Here is a 20571-nt window from a genome sequence, read left to right as displayed (position 1 = left end):
CCGTAGATAAAGGGACTCATGAAGACTCTTATTGGTTCTAAATATTGTACATTTTAACCAGAAAAGAAAGAGCTCTGGTTCTAACATATCAACATTTTAAAAGTCACACAGATGCTCAGACTACTGAGAGTCTCCTATTGTCAACTGAGCAGTAATTTTCAGAACATATGTTTAACAAGGAAGTGGCTGGTGATGCTTGCAGAAGCTGAGCCCCCCAACCTAATGACTCAAAGGTGCAGGCTCAGATGGTGGAGACTGAGAGCCAGTCCCAATGATCAAATACTCTTTTAGGGACTATTTACAGGTTAGGAAAAGCAGCTTTCTGTGTGCTGCTCCGATTCCTTAGTGATACACTGCTTTCATCTACATCCCAAATGCTGATTTCTCAGCTTTAGAATTAATCAGAATACCCTCATTCTATGTAAATACCTTTCTCCCTTCACCACAGTGAAGCCACAAATGATGCTAATAAATGCCCAGGAGATGCACTTCTCAATCATGAGGGTGAAAGGCAAGCATGCTGCATGCACGGAGTGTTAAAGATTTGGGTGCAGAAACTCCTAACGCATTCTTGACAGTCCGATAAAGTGCCGTATTTTCTAAAAACCCTCTAAGGCTGCCTCCAGCTAAAGGTGCTGTGAGGATTCCAGCATGCATCCGGATACCTTGCTCATGCCCAAGAGCCCCTACTCTCTCACTTAAGAGAGATGCCTTAGCTTCCTGATGTTTTGATCATTAAACGACATGATATTCTGCACCAAAATTAAAGTAGCATTGGACTGCATGTAGCAAGACCTGAGCTCTCGTCAGCAACAGAAGCCTTACCTGGGAAGCCCCCGTGGACCATGCTGCAGGACTGCTCTCTTCAGGGTTGCTGCATTCCTGACAAGAAGATACTGGAAGCAGCTCCACTCTCTCCACTGACTCTGTCCTCTCTTCCCACGACCTTGGGTCTATATTCTTTTTCCCTCAGATTTTATTCTTTTAAAGGGCAACCTGTCATTTTGTTCCTACCATGGGAAACAATCACTGAAGCTCATTTCAATCTCTCCCTCAAGCTAAGAGTCACATCTGCCAGTAGGTGAGAGCTGCCTGCAAGGTCTGCCGGCAAAAATCCCTGGTTCTCCAGTCAGATCCTTGGATGCTGCAGGCTGCTGCTGGCTCTGACGCTCGGTCACCCTGCATACTTAGGGACTGCATGCTGCAGGCTGTGACACCAGCCACCCTGTGCACACAGGAAAGACAGCTCTATTTCAGAGCAGGAGGCAATACAAACACAACTATTTATTTTGTGGCCAGCTTCCATTGATATCATGTTAACGTCCCATATTCCTGCTGAGAAGCAGTGCTTTGGGGGACAGCATCTTTCCCATGCAAATTAAAGGCAGCTACGGATTTAAGCCTGCCCCCAGTTCAGAAGAGTCACCAACATTTCTCTTCCTTATTGCTTCCAGCACAAAACCCCACAAAGCAATCAGTCCAAACTATAATGCCTTAGTTATGACTCACTAGTTTCTCTGACACTTTAAATACAAGTTAGCTTTGGGAGGAAAACTTAAATGGGAACAAAGGTAATTCATAGAAACTGTTTAAAAAAAAAAAAAAGCTAAACCCACTTCACCTGCCCTACCTTGCCCAGCCCAGCCCAGCCCAGCTCAGTACACCTAACCCACATATGGCAAAGTGCAAATATGCCTGTCATTTACATTACAACCCAAATCTATCAATCACTTCAGTGTTGTCCAACCTTTCTGTATAAACTATAGATAAAACAATAATTACTGCTTCATAAGCCAAGCGGCGAAAGAGTCAGGAACACACAAGGCAATTTAAATGTAGCTTAAAGCTGCTCAACAATTCAACAATAAAGTGTGTACTTCTGTTACATTCACCTGAACTACAGCAAGGGCTGAAGCTTAAAACACTTTCACAGTTCAAGAAAGCTAAAAGAGGAAACCAGTATTACCAGCTTCTAATCATATAGCTAGGATATAAACATTACTTATTTCACTTAAATATAAATAGGACAAATCCATAAAAGGGCAATTAACTATGTAAGACATAAGGAAAGTCGGTCTATAAAACTAAAAAATTTAATCTTAACCAGTACTCTTATATTTTGCATTATCAAAAATAAAAAGGGTTTATGTAGCAAAAGCTGGCAGGTGCTACTCATGCTGCCTGCTATTGGCAGTGAGTGAGCATTCTCCAAGCTCCATGCTTGGTCAGTAACTACTGTTGACTATACTGACATCTATTGGTGAGGCAGAGATCTACCTGAGTGCACAGGGCACTGAGGGGGCTATGGCTGCACAAAAAACCTCTGTCCTCTGTTGACGGAGGCAAGCACTGGGTGCAGAGCTTAAAAGTGACACCTGGGTCTACCTTTGCTTCATCAGCACCCCATTTTGTGATATGGGGCAAACTAGTGACTCTTGGTCTCAGGATTCTCAGCCACAGAGTTTGACAAACCTCAAGTGCGCTCTGCAACACTGAAGTACCCCCCCCCCCCCCACACACACCCTTACAGAAGACAAGTGACTTCCTTTCCCTTCTTTGGAGCGGCATGCTACTTGATTTCCACTCCTTTAATGGAGACTGGTTTACAATGTCAACTATCTCTTACATGCATAGTATTTAATTCATACCTTGTTATGATTTAAATATCTGTATTAAGTACAACTGTACGTAACAAATGCAGAAGTCAGTGATTTTAATACCTTTAAAGAGTTGCAATAGTTTGAATGGGAAGTGCCCCCCGCCCCCACCCCATAGGCTCAGGTATTGGTTCCCAGTTAGTGGTGCTGTCTGGGGAGGTTACCAAACCCTTGCTAGAGGAAGCCTTGAACTGAGGGCAGGCTTTGAGAGTTTATGGCCACACTGGACTTTTAGTTCACGCTCTCTGTTCTCAGCTTCCTGGGATTGCCCCCATGCTTTCCTTCTGGTTATCTGTTCTCTTCCTCTGGAACCAAAAGCCAAACACACTCTTTCTTTCCCAAGTAGCTTATGTTCATTACATTGTATCAATTTTAGAACAAGCCTCAAAATTCCAGGAAGCCCGAGGGCAAGTTCAGCCCCACCCCCAGAACACTTCCGTGAGTAAGATTATCCCTTCAAGTCCCAACCAGGGGCAACTGAATCCCTATTTCTACTGAGTCTAGTGGACAGCTGGCACTGCCTGGAGCCAAGGTCACATGTGAAGTGGGTGGGAAGGTGCTGCTGCCATCTAACCACATGTAGCCCATGGAGACTTGAGGCATTGATGTGTCTCTTCCCATGCAGACAGCCCTACAACAATCACTCAGTCACGACAGTGGCACAGGGCACAGCTCTACACAGAATGGGCACTGGAAGGTAGAGTTCTCTACTCTCTTCTATCTTCCACAATTTCCAAACTTTTATTTACAAGTCAAAAGAATTTTAAGTTCTCATATTAACTAACAGTATTTTTCACTCAGGATCTGGATTAAAACCAAGTTACTTTTCTGGACTGCTTTAGCCCAGGTGTGAGGCAAATGCGCAGCCGCTGGCTATCCTAGCTGTTCTACACTTCTGACTGCAGTGACCCTGTGCTTTCTAGCTGTTCTATCATTAGGAAATGTATAACCATTTCTTAGGGGACAGTACTGACAAGGGGTGGGCGTGTGTGTGTGTGTGTGTGTGTGTGTGTGTGTGTGTGTACACATGCATAATTCATATATATGTCTGCATATAGCAGCCAAAAGAATTTTAGATTTAAAATCGTTGAGACGGACAACTGCATCATCTGTTTCTGTCCTTATATTTTGGGAAGAGTATGAGGACTGAGCTCCCTGGCCTGCTAGCTTCCTAGGATGAGGGCACTAGTCAATGCCCCAGTAGTCTTCCAAACCTGACACAGATTTTGTTTGACTGAGACAAGTTTTTCATCCCTGCATGAAAACAGAAGAATTTCTTGCAAAACTATTTTTAAACACCAAAAGTGCATGTACTTGGTTTTATATATGCACACTAAGAACTTTTGAGGACATCTGATATGGAACAACTAACTGCTGATAAGCAACCTTTGGGGACCAGTTTAACAAAGGCACATCGAGTATTAATTACAGAGGCAGCAGCTGTACAGCTCTTACAGAGTGTCAACGGTGTATCTGAGTTCTAGTACACTAAGTTTTTATCAGTTTTCGCTTCTACACTTATAAAATATTTGAACTCTCGGTAACAGTTTTGTTAATAAACTTCATTTTCCATAAGTCCAGCACTCAAGAGGCTGAGACAAGAGAATCAGGAGTTCAAGATCAGCCTGACCTACATAATCAGACTATTTCAGCAAAACAGAGCAAATCAAAAATGAAACAACAAAATACAAACAGGAATTGAGGCACAACACGAAGCTGTACTGTCTGATAATCTAGGTTGTATAATCTGCATGAACCAGGTCACCATGTGAGGTTATCAGTATGTTTCACAACTGTAATATAGTGCTAGGCAAGTATTCAAGTAAAAACACATAACTGGTGCCAAGCAGAGACTAGAGAAGCCACATAAATACATTATAGCCCATAACCAACCCAGGAAAAGGGAAAACCAAGATGAAAATGCAAACCACAAAGACAATTCTATCCTGGAATGATCACATCAGGAAAGGGAAGAATTCCCACCAGGGTAGGATGGGGCTGCATTTATAGCTCTGAAAGCTAGATAACAAGAAGCAGCCCAGGAGCAGTTCATTGTATGTTTCTAGCAGCAGCTGGGGCGAGGTGGGTGTAAGCAAGCACAGAAAAGAGTCAGGCTGCTAGGCGAGATGCTACGGCACTGCAGGCTATACCCAGAGACAAAGGGAACAGGGACTGTGAGGGGGAGAGAGTACCTTACCTCAGACTTGAGAGCCCTAATTGGTTACCCTGAAACTGTATTCATACAAACAACACTAACTGGATTCAGAAGGCTACATTTATATTTATGCCTACATATCTATGTAACAATAACAATAAAAAAAGGAGGTGATAATTTGAGAGGGAAAGAAGACAATGAAGGGAAGGAAGGAATGATGTAATTATATCGTAATCTTTAAAAAGTGAAAGCGGGTACACAGATACTGGACAGATGCTGAAGCCAGCAGGAAAGGGCCCCTGTGCAGCAGCACAGCTCTCGGCCAGCCCTACTGTCCCACTGGGATCAGAGACCCTCTGTCACGCACGTCTCCACTACTGAAATTCAATGCACCCACCAAAAAATAGGTTCTGTAGCCACTCACTTCCCGGAACATAAGAGAGTTTAGTAAGGAAGACAGATAGATATTAACCTAACAGTTCCACTGACAGCTATACTATGCTAAGTGCTATAAAACAGTAGGTAAAGGACATGGGCTTTAGCCCACATTACTGGGCTAAAGAATCAGGTGCAGCTTCCAAAGGTGACAAGGAGTGAAATAAGAGGTCTAACAGCCTTCAAAGTCTTCTGAATATCAAATGGGAATGCATTCAAAGCTTCAAGAAGAAATACGCTACATACTCTGTCCTCAGCAAACCTTGGCCTGTTAGCATGTTACTGTAACTATGTTCACTGGCTAGTTTTATGTCAACCTGACACAAGCTAGAGTCATCAGAGAGGAGGGAACCTCAATTGAGAAAATGCCTCCTTAAGATTTGGCTATATTTTCTTACTTAGTCGGGGAGGCCCCAGCCCGTTGTGGGTATTACCAACCCTGGGCTGGTGGTCCTGGAGTGGTAATGCCCACCCTGGGCAAGCCACGAAGACCATGTGAGTCAGCAGCACCCCTCATGGCCTTTACATCAGCCTCTGCTTCCAGGTTCCTGCTCTGCATGGCTTCCCGCCCTCAGTGCTTTTGATGAACTGTTAGAACTGAGAGTGAGATAACTCCTTTTCTCCCCAAGTTCCTTTGGTCGTGGTGTTCCATCACAGCAACAGTAACTCTCACTAAGACACTATGGGATGGAGAATGAGGGCAGGGAATAAAAATGCATCTGTATTACTTGTCATGAAGGAAAATAATAAACACCAGTTTCAGGTCGGGGAGGGGAGATAGGAGACAGTAGGGGCTTAAACCAAAACTGAGACTAAAAACTACAGGGTCAGCCTTGGGCAGGACTTTGCATTTCATTTTGTTGCAAGGATTTAAAAGGCCTGTGGGAAAAAACTAGGACATCTTTCTCACAGCCAAAAGCAAATCTGAGTGGGAGACAGAGAAGTGAAGACTAGAAACAGACCCAGATGTCACTATAAAATCAGTAAGCAACTCAAGTCCTTGGTGTTTCTGGAACCCTGACAAAACATGGTTTTCAATCTTGGTACCTAAGGCTGTCCCACACTGTTCTAGTTTGCTTTCTGGTGACCTGATCGCAGACCTTTAAAGCTAAGTGAAAAAAACCCATTTCCTCTTAAAAGTTGACTTTCCCAAGCATTTTCTCAGAGGGATGAACAGCTGACTCACACAGTTAAGATGTTGCTACATGGCACGGTCTCAGTGTTTTTCAACTATCTGAAGACTGCATGAGCCACGCATGCCTAGATGCTTGTCCCAAGGATCCTATCTTAGGCTCTGAACCATTCTACTTAACATGGTCTTACACAATGCACTGGTTTTTCTCATACTACCTTTAGTATCTTATTTTCTATTTAATTTTTACTCCCACTGTACTCTACTCCGTGCTAATTATTATCAAATGAGCTGATTACTTGTCATATCTCTCCTTCATTAGAATATCAGCCAACGAGAAGAACATTCCCTGCCACTTTCCCAATACATCTCAACAGCATTCACCCACTTTAGCATCTATTCAATAAACCTTACCTCCATGAAGTCCAGAACTAACCAACCAATAAAGCCATTTAGTGGGCTTTGCAGCCTTGTGTGTGTCACGTCTGTTAACTTTCGTATAAATCAGCACTGCTATCAGGTGAACTGAAGACACATACTTGCAGCTACAGACCTGGGCAAAGTTATCGAATATATTTCATAAGGGAAATATATTTTACTGGGACAGTAAGAATGAGATAAACAGTAACGTGATTGACTTTTAGTTTAGGGAGATGAGCCATATATTAAATTAAATTAGTAAGAGTTACAGAACAAAGAAAACCTATGAGATCTATTCTACAGAGAGCACAGAAGGCCAGAGGCTTAGGTTGCAGATATTCTGTGTGAACTATTCAGCACTTCTGGAGATCAACAGAGCAATCAGTGGTGCATAAGATGGGAGAGGTGTAAACACTGAGAGTGACAAACATCACAGACAAAGGAATGGAGAGAAGAGAGAGAAATGGATTTGCTGGAGAAACCATGAAATAGAAGTTTCTGTAGTAAAGAGAAATGACAAGTCTCTCGACACTTAATGTAAATCAGTGTCTCTTGTTCTCACCGCTGTGTGCCTGTGGGTGTGTGGCAAACATGACTTGGGGAAGAGGATGCTGTCCCTCATATCTTACAGCATGGGAGTGTGGTGAGAGAGAAGTCCACACCACTTTGTACCTTTGTCTGGACAGTAGGCATTTTAGGCAGCAGCGAGGCTCTTCACAGTGCCGGTGTGCAAACCCCATTCCTACTATTTATTAGCTGTATGATATCGGACACACTGGTTAACGTCTCTGAGCTCCAGTTTCTCTGCTCATATGAAGCAGAGCACTGTAGGATATCCAGTCCCTTGTTGATAAGCAAAGTGAGCATGGTAAGCAGAGTGTTAGCATCTGTATGGGAACAAACGTGAGCTCACCCATCAGTACCTGCACCAGTGGCTCTCCACAAGAGGAGCCTGATCTGTCACTGCAGCTCTGTGTCCCCACCTATGCTGGTAACTGCACCAAGGAAAAAGGAGCTGTTTCTTCATTTCACAGCTTGATAACATTTCTACACAGCAGACTGCACTCAATCAAGCTTTTTAACTACTGAAAACAAAGCAAGACAAAGGGCTCTATAGAGACACAAGTACACACCAAACTTCCAATTTGACACTCAGTTTTTTATATTTCATTTCTACTTATTCTACTTATAAAAATAACAAAGTAAACTTAGTAATCATAACTAGCAAGAGGAATAGCAAAGCCTTTTAGAGATGCACTATGTGGCTTGTTGAAATTTCTTCCTTCATCTAGGCCTCACTATCAGCACATGAAGTATTGACTGACCACTCTTAGAGAAGAGGCCACACTGAAGGTCATATGCTAACAAGTGCTACAGCCTGCTTTCACCTCTCAATTTTTACATCAAAATACTTTCCTATATTGAAGTAAGAAAAATATCTTAAGAAAGATGTAACATGCATATACATATCAAAGGACACAAAACTCATCCTTGAAAATGCTCATGTGACAGCATTTTGTACAAACTGCACGGCACTGTTACTAGTTACTTTTCAAACCACTTCCATATCCCACAGAAGAGACTGCATAGATAGCAACCAGGCTTAGCTGTACACACTCTACAAGCAAAGGGAAATGTGACTTCCTAAAATACAGCCTCTAGTAAACCTCTACCCAAAGGTACAGCTGATTCAACTACTGCAAAATAAAATCACGAAACAAGTTCCCAACGCCTCTGTAAGACAAGGTGACTCCCTGTGCTGTCAGCATTCCTTCAAGGGTAAGCATCCAGAACTGCCACCCATGCCCAACTCAGATGCTTAGGGTTAAAACCCAATACTCAGGGCTCAGCACTTTTGTTTCAAAGGCAATTAGTAAAATTGAAGCATCATATAACATAGCTTTCTTAAGTGCCCTTTGCTAACTTCAAAAAGAAAAGCTTAGGAAATAAAAGCCACAGGAGTTTCGAAGATAAAATACTTTATTTTTAACACATGCTCATGCACATTTTTGAAGACGTGGCCCTATACTTGTGATTCACAATAGTCGAGGCGGCATAATTTAATAAACTCTGCATCTACCCTAGATAATGCAAAGGAACTCACTGTCGGTCAGCGCACAGTCTTCTTCACGTTCCTCCATGTCTGCAGATGGAGCTCTGTAAGGCGGGGGCAGCTTCATTGGAGGTGGAGCTGTTCCGTGCCTCTGAAGGTACAAAAGTCAAAAAGGTGGTTCATTGTTTGTGTACAATCCTCTCAATGACAAGAAAGGGTAATCTGAAAATAGTCTGGATGCAGGTGTCTTTGACGATAACAAGAATAGTATAAAATAAATATAATTTATTTCCACCAGCACTTATTATTTTATAAAAGTAATTTTACATTAATACAACAATGCAGCAAAGAAGAATTCAAAAGCACAGCTTTGAAGGGCACAGCCCTTCCCAGAAGAAAGGAAGCCATGGACATTCTCCCTCTACCATGAAACTCAGCCCTTTGCATCAAGGATTCTCAAAATAAGCATAAAGGTAACAATAACCCCACGTATCAACTTTACAATTATTCAGGTGGTTTTTATTCTAAGAATTAGAGATTCTTTTATAAAATCTGAGATACCAGATTTTCTAGGTGGCAAAGTGCTTTTCTATAGTTTGTAGATAGTCATACACATTTAATGTTAAAAGGGAAGTGGTTATAATGAATAATTATTTCTGCATAAAGATGCTCTGAATTTATATAGCAAATAACATAGTTTGAATCATAGTATGTAACTCTTATAGATAATTAGAGTGAACAAAATTCCATTGTTAAATTACCTTCACAGAATGAAGATACATTCTTGAATGAAGGAACAACTGAAACATGGCAAACTTTACAGAGAGGCCAGCTGCTGCAGGTAGGAGCCGAGGTGTTCCAACCCTTCACAAACACCCACATGACTAGACTGGGATTTGTCTTCCTACAGGACTTCAGTAAAGTGAGTTCAATTATGCTTTATCTGACAAAGCCACTAATGTCAGATTTATCTCTGCTGAGTGGATACTGGCCCATTACAGACGAGTCATGCAGTGAATTCCTCGGGAAGAGAAGGCACTCTCTGGGAGCCGTAAAGGCAAGCATACCCACATCTTGAGTATGATGTCTAATGAAATCAATGACTCTATGTGTGGGAAATACAAAGTATCAAAACACAAGTGTGGTGAAGTCAAGTGTAGAAACAGTCACTAAGAAGCAACCGAGAAGGGACAGCTGTATTCTTTAAGTGAAACAGGTGAGTGAAAGAAAGAAAAAAAAATCCCATGACACGCATCCCCCCAATAGCCCCTTCTTTTCTCAGGTCCAAGCCATTCAATGTCAAACACGATTGTTCAAATGAAGTCAGGGGCTGAAAGTCCTACTGAGAGCTAAGAATTCCAGCTAATTCAATTATATTCTGTCAGCACTCTTGAGAGAAGAACACAAAATAAGTATGTCTTAATCCAGGCTGACCGGGGACCCGCCATCTTTCTGCTTAACTCTGGAATTAAGTGTGTATCATGCCAATCCCCTGGGGCACTGTCCTGCTGCACATTAAAGAAGGGTGTGCACACAGGCAAGCCGTCCAGTGATGGAGAAGGTTGGAGCTCCCAATGATGAAATAGGTCAGGAGATGGTAGCTCCACAGACACAAGTCACACTGAGTGGCAGCTTCAACTTCATCCCAAGCACATGGTGACCTTCCTGTACATTTGCTGGGTGTCTAATAACTGATTTTAATTATGCTGCCGCTTGAAAGACAAAATTTTACAAAATGACTGTGATGTAAGCAATTCTTTTTATTTGCTTTTTTAGATATACAGTCTAGCTCGGGCTGGCCTCTAATTTTATATGTAGCCAAGGATGACCCTAAATTTCATCTCCCAAGTTCTAGGGTTTCAAGCATGTGCCACCTTAGCTACTGATCATGGTTGTCACTTGATAGCAGTGCATACGGATTGTGTGGGGGAGAGTGGGAAATTGTCTGTCTTGTAACAGCAATGTTACAGCTTTCTTGTCCTGGAAGGCATGACTAATTTTCTGTCTAAACTGGAACATGATTCTCTGTTCCTTGAAGCATGCTCACCATCTCTTGTCGCCCTCGATAGTGAGTTTCATAAATACTTGGCATTTGCACATTTTGCATGGTTTTATGAATACCATTTTTATTATTTTTTCCTAAAATATGTACAGACAGTTTTAGAAATCCCAATGAGATGCTCAAGCAGGACCCATCTTCCAGAACTCACTAAACAGAGATGCCTCAGATACGCAGCTACAGGCAGTTGTGAGCTGTCAGACATGGAAGCTAGGGCCTGAGTGCAGGTCTCCTGCAGTTGCTCTTCATCCTCTCTATCCCTGAGAACCCTAAGTCAGAGACAGGTGTGCTGGACAGGAAGTTCACAGACAGCCTGGACTGCACAAGATGCTCTCCAAGAAATACGAGCCAACAAGCAAACAAAGAACAAAACAAAGCAAGAATCAAGATTCTCACGACCGAAGTGCCTTGGCAGTTCTCTCAACAGACACCAAAACAGTAATACCATACAAACAGCAGTCTAGTATAACTGAAGTAAGTTAGAAAGTACCACTAGAAAAATGTAGCATGTCTGGGAGCAAATCAAAGGTTTATACTTTTCTGAATTATGAACAGAAACAATTTCATAAAGAGAAAAACATGCTAGTCAACTAAAAGGTTGCAACTTCAGAATGACGTGCTATCATCCCAAAGCAACCCCCAGCTTCGTGAAAGTAATGTGTGGAAACTGACAAGTTGATTCTAAACTTACATAGAAATAAATGGACACAACTGTGCAAGCCTTTAGAGGAAGAAATAAGAAAATACAAAACCCCACTCCACCAGAACACAACAAGGAGTACCAGGCATCAGTAACTACGAAGCAGAGCATGCTGGGATAGATGGGCTGATGAAGAACCGGCTCAGAAGTCAACCTCCCACTACAACTCCAGCCAGCACAGGCTTGTACTATAGATTCTGTTTTAAAATGATAAGCCAATTTCTTTGATTTGGTAAACAATGAAGAAGCATTCTACCAAATACAATATCTTAAGAAATTTTTAGGTCAATAAATTCTATGAAAACAGATGCAGGGAAGCAAAGTGGGTGATTACTTCTGACTGATGATGAAAACAATTTTTTCCCTGTAGAGGTAAATTTTGATGTGGATCTTCTAGGGGAAAAGCAACGTATATAGGAAAACTTCCAGCTATGAGCAGCATGCTCTGGGCGTGGCCAGCCGACCAGCCAGCAGAGCCAACCAGAAAGAGAGCTGCAGATGTCCTTGGATGACTGTGCTTCACAGGTCACCTTCATTTGGCTCATGCCTCATCCTGTCAAGAACCAAGCTCACACCCCGTGGAAACCCACGGGCCACCTCATCACTCTCACCCACTACTTAGCTGTGTAAACAGAAAACAAAGCCTCCCCCAGAGGCTGGCAAGGCTTGGCTTACCTTAGCTTTCCTTTCTTGAGTGTTTTGATCCTGGTTAGTGGCAGGTGTTTTGCCTTTGTTATTCACAGTTGGGATGACCTACACCAAAGAAAGGGAGGGGGAAGAAAGACAAATGAGTAATGTCCAAAAGTCTTTTTCTAAACTCTTAGGCAATGGCGTTCACCCACAATCATAGCCCTAGTGAGAATGAGGCAGGAGAATCAGAAGCCTGGACTACACAGTGAGCTCAAGGCCAGCTTGGGTGACATAGTGTCTCAAAAGAAAACAAAAGGTGGTAAATGCCTTTAATCCAGTTCTCCAAAGGTGGAGGCAGGAGGAAGTAAGTGAGTTTGAGGTCAGCCTGGTCTACACAGCAAGGTCCAGGCCAACTAGAGCTACATACTAAGACCATGTCTAGGGACAGAGGGAGGAAGGGAGGAGACCCATCCCTCTAACACCTTCCTGATTTTTTGTTAGTGTGGTGTAGGTGACTTTTCTCACTCTGTGGCTCAGGTAGGTCTAGTTGTTGCTATGTAGTTTGGGCCAGCCTCAAACTCATCATCTTCTCAGGGTGCCCTGCACTGCAATTTACTACATTCCTTTCTGTCCATTTGTCTGAGCCTCTGCTTGTGCCAGGTTTGGCACTGAGCAGGCTGCAGCATTTATTTCTGTGGTTTTAGATAGTAAAGACTTAATGACCTAATGGCTTCATCTCAAGGTAAATAAATATATGAGAAACTCAATTCCAGGCAATAAGAAAAAGTACGTAAAGAAGATATGCATTATAAAATCATGTATGCCACAGGAACAAAGAAATTAAAGATTTGTGTGTAAGGTAAAGACAGACAGCACTATGAAGTTAGACTACTGTCACTTAAATATCTCATCTGTAAAGGAAGTTCAGGGGTAATCAGTTAAATGCTAGAATACAGGAACCCTCATTCATTTAAACTTTGCAGTACAAACAATATAAGCTTACCACTGACGGACAAGCTTACAAAAAAAAAAAAAAAAAAGAAGAGACTCAGACTATGGCTATTTGGTTTGACAATTACTGAGGGGTCACCCCTAATCTACTCTTCTAAAGGCAGCCTGGCTGCCTCCCCAGCAGTGTACCCCAGATAGTTGCTGTTTCTCCTGGCCAAGTGACCCTCAAGGTGGCTTCCTCCTTCTCCTCCCACCTCCTACCCCCCGCATCTCTACTCCTCCAACCAGGTCACTTCAAACCTACCTACCTCTAATCCCTCCAGGAATGGGCTGTAGTCAATTTTATTTAACCAATAGTTTTAAAACAAGGAACAAGATTTGCACAACCAAAGCTTGTAAGTGTGAGAAGTCACTAGTAGGCCTAGACCTTCGGGTATAGAATTCAGCATTACAATACATAGCAACAAACCAAACCCCACTGAAGTATAAACTCCCAGCTGAAATCTGTTATTTAGCAGATTTCATAGACTTGTTAATTATCTCACTATTACTGTTAGCAGAAGGATAAATTATAAATTTATTTCTTCTATCTAAATGAAAGAAGGAATTGAGTGATTTTTCTGTTTTATTTTGTTTTGTTTTGTTTTGTTTTTTGTAATTTCTGTGGTACATAGACAGGGTCTGATACCTAGTTGCATTCAGTAAGTACTTATAAATGGATGAAGTTCAGTTCATAATTTTAATATTTATTTATTTATTTATTTATTTATTTATTTATGTTGTATGGGTGTTTTGCCTGCATGTAGATTTGTTCCCTATATGTGTGCCTACTTCCTATGGAGGTCAGAAGAGGTCATCATCAGATCCCCTGGAATCACAGTTAACAGGCAGCTGAACCTGGGTCCTCTCCAAGACCAGCCAGTGCTCTTAACCACTGAGCCATCTCCCCAGCCCCATTAAATTTATAAAAACAATTCTAATTCTTATTGATGCTAATAGCACAGATTTTAAGTTTTGTTTGGTTTATGGCCTTTTGAGACAGAAATTCAGGAACTCACTCATTACTCTAGGGTTCCCTGGACTCCATGTAGTCCAGGCTGGCCTTCAGTGTGTTGGTGAGCTATCATGTTCAGCTAAAGGTATGCCCAGGAGTTGGCTTGTCCCCCTGCCTCTCCCTCTGCTGTAGTTGCTTCTGGCTTGTGGCTGCTACTTGCCAAATAATGTCTCTTTGTAATGTTATCTATGAAACATCTTAGGAAAATGGAGTATTTACAGTCATGTTTTTTCTAGTCCTGGAGACTGAATAACTACTAGTAATTGTTTTGAGATACTTCAAATTGCTAACACAAATAATTATGGCATAAAATCTGATGGCTGACATGAAGGTAGGAAAAAAACCCTTTACAGAAAATTAAAGGAACAGCCTGACTAGAGAATATGAAAAACATTTCGAACTACATGCAATTTAAGATGAAATTTCAATCACTTTTACTATGTTAAATAAACTAATTCAAAATTAGTAAGGTCTCAGAAATGTTTTACTTCTGTAAAACAACTTACTAAGTTCTTCAAAAGACTTACTTGTGTGTGTGTGTATGTGTATGTGTGCACGTGTGCGCGTGCACGCCTGCCTGTGTATGCACATATGTGTACCCTTCAAGGCTGGAAGAGGATGTCATATCCCCTGGAGCAGTCAACATGGTTACTAGGAACCAAACTAGGGTCCTCTGCAAGACCAGCGAATGCTCTAAAGATGAGCCATCTTTCCAGCTCCAGCGAAAACTTCTTACCGTACAGTCAGAGCTTCTCTTATGAGCACTGTGCTCTGTCCTTCTGCCTTACTCAACTTACATTAAGGAGCTGCAGGAGTACAAGGTGGTAGGTGGGGGTAGGGTTGAGGGTGCAGGGTATTAAATAGGTCTAGTACATAGCTGTATTCACTAAGTGCTGAGAGAAAAATGTTGTTCAATTTTAATTCTTACTGATGCTTAAGGGATAGCTGAGGAGATGGGTACCTTTCGAAAGGGTTTTGTTTTTACTGGAAGCAGCTCATATATAAATAAATGAGCCGGGCGTGGTAGTGCATGCCTTTAATCCCAGCACTCGGGAGGCAGAGGCAGGTGGATTTATGAGTTCGAGGTCAGCCTGGTCTACAAAGTGAGTTCCAGGACAGCCAGGGCTACACAAAGAAACCCTGTCTCAAAAAAACCAAAAAAAAAAAAAAAAAAAAAAAAAGACCTTGGCATAGAAACTTTTTGAAGAGAAATGCAGTATGAACCATAGGCTCTGCTGGCAAATGAATAGCTGGAGGGGCACAACAGTAGATTAGAACTTCTTTCAGGGTTTTGAAGAAAGTTTAAAATTTAATGTAAACTGGCCTAAATGTTTAAGATGGCTGGGCAAGGTGGCTCACACTTGCAGTTGTAGCTACTTGGGAGGAAAGAGGATCAGGAACTGGAACCCAGTCTGGACAAGGATGAAGGGTCACTGGGAATTACTTTAATACAATTAAATTTGGAAGGGGAGGGGTGCAGCTCAGGGGTACAGTGCCTGTCATGCATGAAGCCCAGTGTTCTATGGCTACTACTGCAAACTAGAGAAAGAAACATGAAGGCACCGTCTGCATCTGCCCCGAGGACTTGTGGGACAAGTAATTAATCCAAACCCCTTTAGCAAAGGCATGAAACTTGATTTGCCATTGGCTTGGGAGGTATTCTGTGCTAAACCAGGTTAAAAATGGAACAAGTAAGCCTGGTGACTAACACCAATGGTCAGCACATCCCGTGGCTGCAGGCCAGAGGCTGGAGTCTGGCAGCATGCTTTACTCCTTGGACCAAGTGATGCGAGCATCAGCCTGGGAGGATGCTGAGGAGGTGCTCCTGCTTTTACAGCTGCGTTTATGTCATCCATGAAAAGCCTTGTAACTCAGCTCACTAGTAAAAGCTACTAGAGGCTCAATACTTTTAGGTGAATCTATAACACAATCAAATGTTCTAACTATTTTCAACAGGGCACGTAAGGCTGGTGGCAGAGCGTATGTATATCCTGTGGACTCATTTTCTCTCACAGTTGTTTCTTTGGAAGTGCTATTTGGCACACAACAGTCTAGGTAAATTTCCTACTGAATGCAGTTCTAGAAATAAAAGCAAAGCCACACGCACACTCTCCATATTATAAAATACAGTTAAAAGGTGGACCCCAAAGGGCCTAACTGAATCTCAAATCATGAGTCTGAGAGGATGCTATGCAGTTCACTCTCTCAGTCTTGCTCGGGTGAGGAAGGAAAGGCACAGTAGTGGAGCATGGCGAAGCCTCAGAGCTGCCCACTGTGGCCATGGCTGCAGCCCAGCATGCAGAAAGTGCTCTCCTGCATGCAAAGCCCAGCATCAGAGCTGCAGTGCTGGGGCATCCTGTGACCCACTTGTTGTTTTCCACATGAGTGTTATCTCCTGTATTCCCTGAAGGACTGACTACATTGCAGTCCTGAGGCACAAGGAATCCTGTTGATTATGCAGTTCTACTGTGCAGAAGTACATATTACTTCCATTTCTAGGGTTTAAGGCTACTGAGATACACACAACCTACCGCACAACAGAATCACACTGACAATATATCTGTATTTACACGATTCAAACATGCCCAAGACCCGCCGGCTTCTCCACAAGGCTTTTATTCCTCACCTTTTTAAGCTTTGAAGTAACTGACTGAGAAAAGTGAAGAAATGTGTCACCATGTTAGCAGAAGTAATAGCAGGCAGGGAGGAAACAGAGACAGGACACTGTGATTCTCAGACCAATGTACAGGGTCATGACTCAATTTTGGTCAGCATATCAAAATTGGGCTGAAGAAAACAGAGATTGATGGGAAAGGCTAAATCTGTACGGAGCTAATTAATATGTTCTACAAGTAAAACCAAGCAACAGTGAAAACGTGGGAAGACTGGGAGACACGGTTAGCCGAGGTGAACAGAGCACTCGTGTTGAAGTAAGATGTAGAACTTACCCTTGGAGTGGATGACAGGCTCTGTACCACGAACACCACAGGGTTTCCCGCACTCTTGATTGCCTCCACGGCTTCTGCATGCGAGGCGTTCTGCAGGTCTACACCAGACACCTAAACCACACAAGCAGCGTTCCGATTAGAAAGGCACCAAATTGTGGACAGAGCTAGTTCAGGTTCATGTGCATCATCCTATGTGTGAGAAAAGCCAGGAGCTAATGCATTAGACGGCAGCCAGGGAATGAGAGCAGCTATGTATGAAACGTTCCTCTGTTTCAGGGACAGCGTGGTTAACATGCTTCCAGCTGGGGAGGGACAGCCAGGAGGACAGTTACATCACACCAGTCCACTCTCATATAACGACCCTAACCCAGAAGCTGGTGAGGCTCCCTCCACCCCAAGGTCTCTGTGCAACAGCACTCGGCTCCATGTAACACAAGCATGCCTCAGACAGGGAGGAGGAGCCTCTCTGGGCCTTTCCGGTCTCCAGTAAACTGAGTTACTTAACCTACTACCATAATTGAGAAACGATTTTACAATTTGTGCCAACCGAAGGAGTGTCCAAACATACACGAGTTCTTTTATTAAAGTGCTTGTAACTTTCAGATAAAGGGTTCCCTATCTGGAAGCTCAGAGAGCCTAACTTAGTAGCAAAGCCACAGTCTCTAAAAGCACAAGGTTTTAAATCCCAAACAGAGCAACGCCTTAACTGTTAGGGTGGGTTTTAGTCAGTGGGGCAGTGAGTGCATGGCTTCAAGGGGATGAAGATCAGGACTGAAGGATGAACGCTGGTGCTCCTTACTGCAAGATGGGAATGGTTGATGAGACAAATGGAACCCTGACACACTGTGACAGCAAATCTAGTTCTTCTCAGCTTTGGAATGTAAATGCAGGAACTCTACTGTTCACATGGCAAAGACATCCTTCTGAGAAACAAACTCTAACTTCTTTTTTTTTTATTATTACGTATTTTCCTCAATTACATTTCCAATGCTATCCCAAAAGTCCCCCATACCCTCCCCCCCAATCCCTTACCCACCCATTCCCATTTTTTGGCCCTGGGGTTCCCCTGTACTGGGGCATATAAAGTTTGCGTGTCCAATGGGCCTCTCTTTCCAGTGACGGCTGACTAGGCCATCTTTTGATACATATGCAGCTAGAGTCAAGTAAACTCTAACTTCTCAAAAGAGTTCTTTCTTCTCATGTATCTAAATCTCTCTCATCACTGCTTAAAGGCATCTGTTTACAAGATACAGACAGAACTCATCACTGACTTTGAGTAAAAACGATCAATAAACACCTTAGAGCAAGAGTCCCAGGAAGCAGAAACACATGACTCATTACACCCGACTCAACGCAGAGCAAAAGGGAACTCCCAGGCCCACTGTGAGCCTGCAACAACGAGCAGCTAGGGGAAAATCATTTTATTTACTTAAAGATTTGATGTATTCATGTGTACATATGTACATGTCACATATGTGCTGAGATTCTAAGAGATCACAAGAGGGCACTGTATTCCCTGCAGCTAGAGCCATGAGCAGTGTGTGTAGCCTGATAAAGTAGCTGGGGACATATCAGGTCCTGTGGATCAGAAGTAGGAGTCCTTACTCCTGATTTAGCTTTTTGGCCCCCAACTTCCTAATTATAGAAGAAAAAGCAACAGGCCACCTGAAAGCATATAGGATGCATGCTCAGCCAATTCACCAGAGAGGTTAGTGCATGGAAACACACACCAGCTAAGGCAGGACTGAGCAGCAAACTGAAAGCACAACTCGGTGCCACTACATACCTGTTAGAATGCCAAACCGACAACACTGTCTCTATATTGATAATGTGGACAAACTGGATCATTTACTCATGGCTTGTAGGGACATAAAATAGCTCAGTCAATCCTGAAAATAGTTTGATCGCTCTTTTCAAATTTAAAAATGGACTTAGCACAAAACCCAGGCAAATAATATTTGCACATATTCCAGAGAAATAAAGACCTGTTTGCATTTGGTCATTGTACACTGGGCATGGAGAGAGACACCTGTAGTTTTGGCAGGAGGGGAAGGTGGGGATAATGGGAGTTTACGGCCAGCCTCAGCTACAAACAGGTTCAAAGCTAACCTGGGCTACATGGAACTAGAGATATCTACTCTGGAATCATGCATCAAGCTCAATGCAAATATCCACTCAGAACTCTGAGCACAGTTACTGTTTTCATGTGCATTTAAAATTTAGCTTCAGAGCTGGAGAGATGTCTTAACAGTTACGAGCATTCGCTGCTCCTGCCAAGGACCCTGGTTCAGTTCCTAGCACCTACATGGCAGCTCACAACCACCTGTAGCTCAAAGGTTCCAGAGGATTTAAAGCCTTTTTCTGGCCTCTGCGGTCTCCTGTATGCACATGAGACACATAATTCATGCAGTACTCACACACACATATGTATGAAACAATAAGTAATGAATAAATCTTAAAAATAAGTAAGGCTGTCTCTCATAAAACTGAAAACTTGTGAACCATGGTTTGTCCCTTTCAAAGTCACCTTTCTGTAGACAAACTACAAGCACAAAACCCAGAACTTGCTAAAGGTTCTAGGGAAGTAGGTGTCCACCTGTCCTAAATCCGTCAATCAGCTGGGTCTCTTGCCTTCAATCAGCTGGGGTTCTTGCCTTATCATTTCATTTGCTCCCCTTCAGAAGCTAGAGAAGCTCCCGAAGTGTGCATATGGGATACAACTGAGGGGTCACAAATGGACACTACCAATGCCATGCAATTGGAATAAACATCAAGTTGGCCCAAGTGATTCTTTTGCTGACTCAAATGTTTTGAGTAAAACATTGTTTCAGTCTCACTCACCTCAAGAATTTTATCTCCGGTTTTCAGCGCCTTGGTCTTCCCTGCAGGACTGTCCTCTAACACTTGTTTGATGAATATCCCCTTGAGCTCCTCTCCATTCTTGAGGCGTTTTATAACTGTCTGTCCACCAACGATGCTGATGCCAAGAGACACATTAGGTTCTCTAAAAATTTCAACACTGTAACAGAGAGAAAGAAAGCACAGTCACGCAGAAGGTAATTCCATCTGCTGCACTGTCGCTGTAAGTGCTCTGTCTGTGGCACAGCCTGTGGCTCATGTCTTATGAAAATTTCCTAATGCACTTTAGAGATGGTGGGTAAATGAGGCTAGCTCTAAAATCACAAGATATTATCAAAATTCATGACATTCAAAAGTTGAAATTCCAGCCGGAGGACAGTGACCTGCCCTGCAGGGAGCGCCATCTTGGCTGCGGGACTCCGCCGAACTTAGTCTGTACAGGTTAGAGTGAGGACCACAGAGGCAGACAGCTTCTGGGACAGGCGGGAGCCACAGAGCCGCTGAGGCAGCACCCTTTT

General features: G+C 42.8%; 1 protein-coding gene across 7 annotated transcripts in view; it reads right to left on the bottom strand.

The window, feature by feature from the left end:
* Positions 1-20571, bottom strand: part of Patj (PATJ crumbs cell polarity complex component) — a 314627-nt gene that overhangs the window by 170079 nt on the left and 123977 nt on the right. For 6 of the 7 annotated variants that reach the window (XM_021159452.2, XM_029475856.1, XM_029475854.1 and 3 more), the window contains 4 exons: positions 20036-20213; positions 17195-17305; positions 12287-12364; positions 8904-9003 (listed from right to left, as the gene is read on the bottom strand). In XM_021159452.2, the coding sequence (XP_021015111.1) occupies positions 8904-9003; positions 12287-12364; positions 17195-17305; positions 20036-20213 (467 nt within the window). Of the gene's footprint in view, positions 1-825; positions 1200-8903; positions 9004-12286; positions 12365-17194; positions 17306-20035; positions 20214-20571 lie in introns of those variants that run through there. The other variant, XM_021159453.2, reaches the window with a different exon arrangement.

The sequence above is a fragment of the Mus caroli genome, chromosome 4, assembly GCF_900094665.2.
Source record: "Mus caroli chromosome 4, CAROLI_EIJ_v1.1, whole genome shotgun sequence".
Classification (NCBI taxonomy): Eukaryota; Metazoa; Chordata; class Mammalia; order Rodentia; family Muridae; genus Mus; species Mus caroli.
The sequence above is the reverse complement of the archived record's forward strand: the minus strand, read 5'-3'. Positions and strand labels throughout refer to the sequence as shown.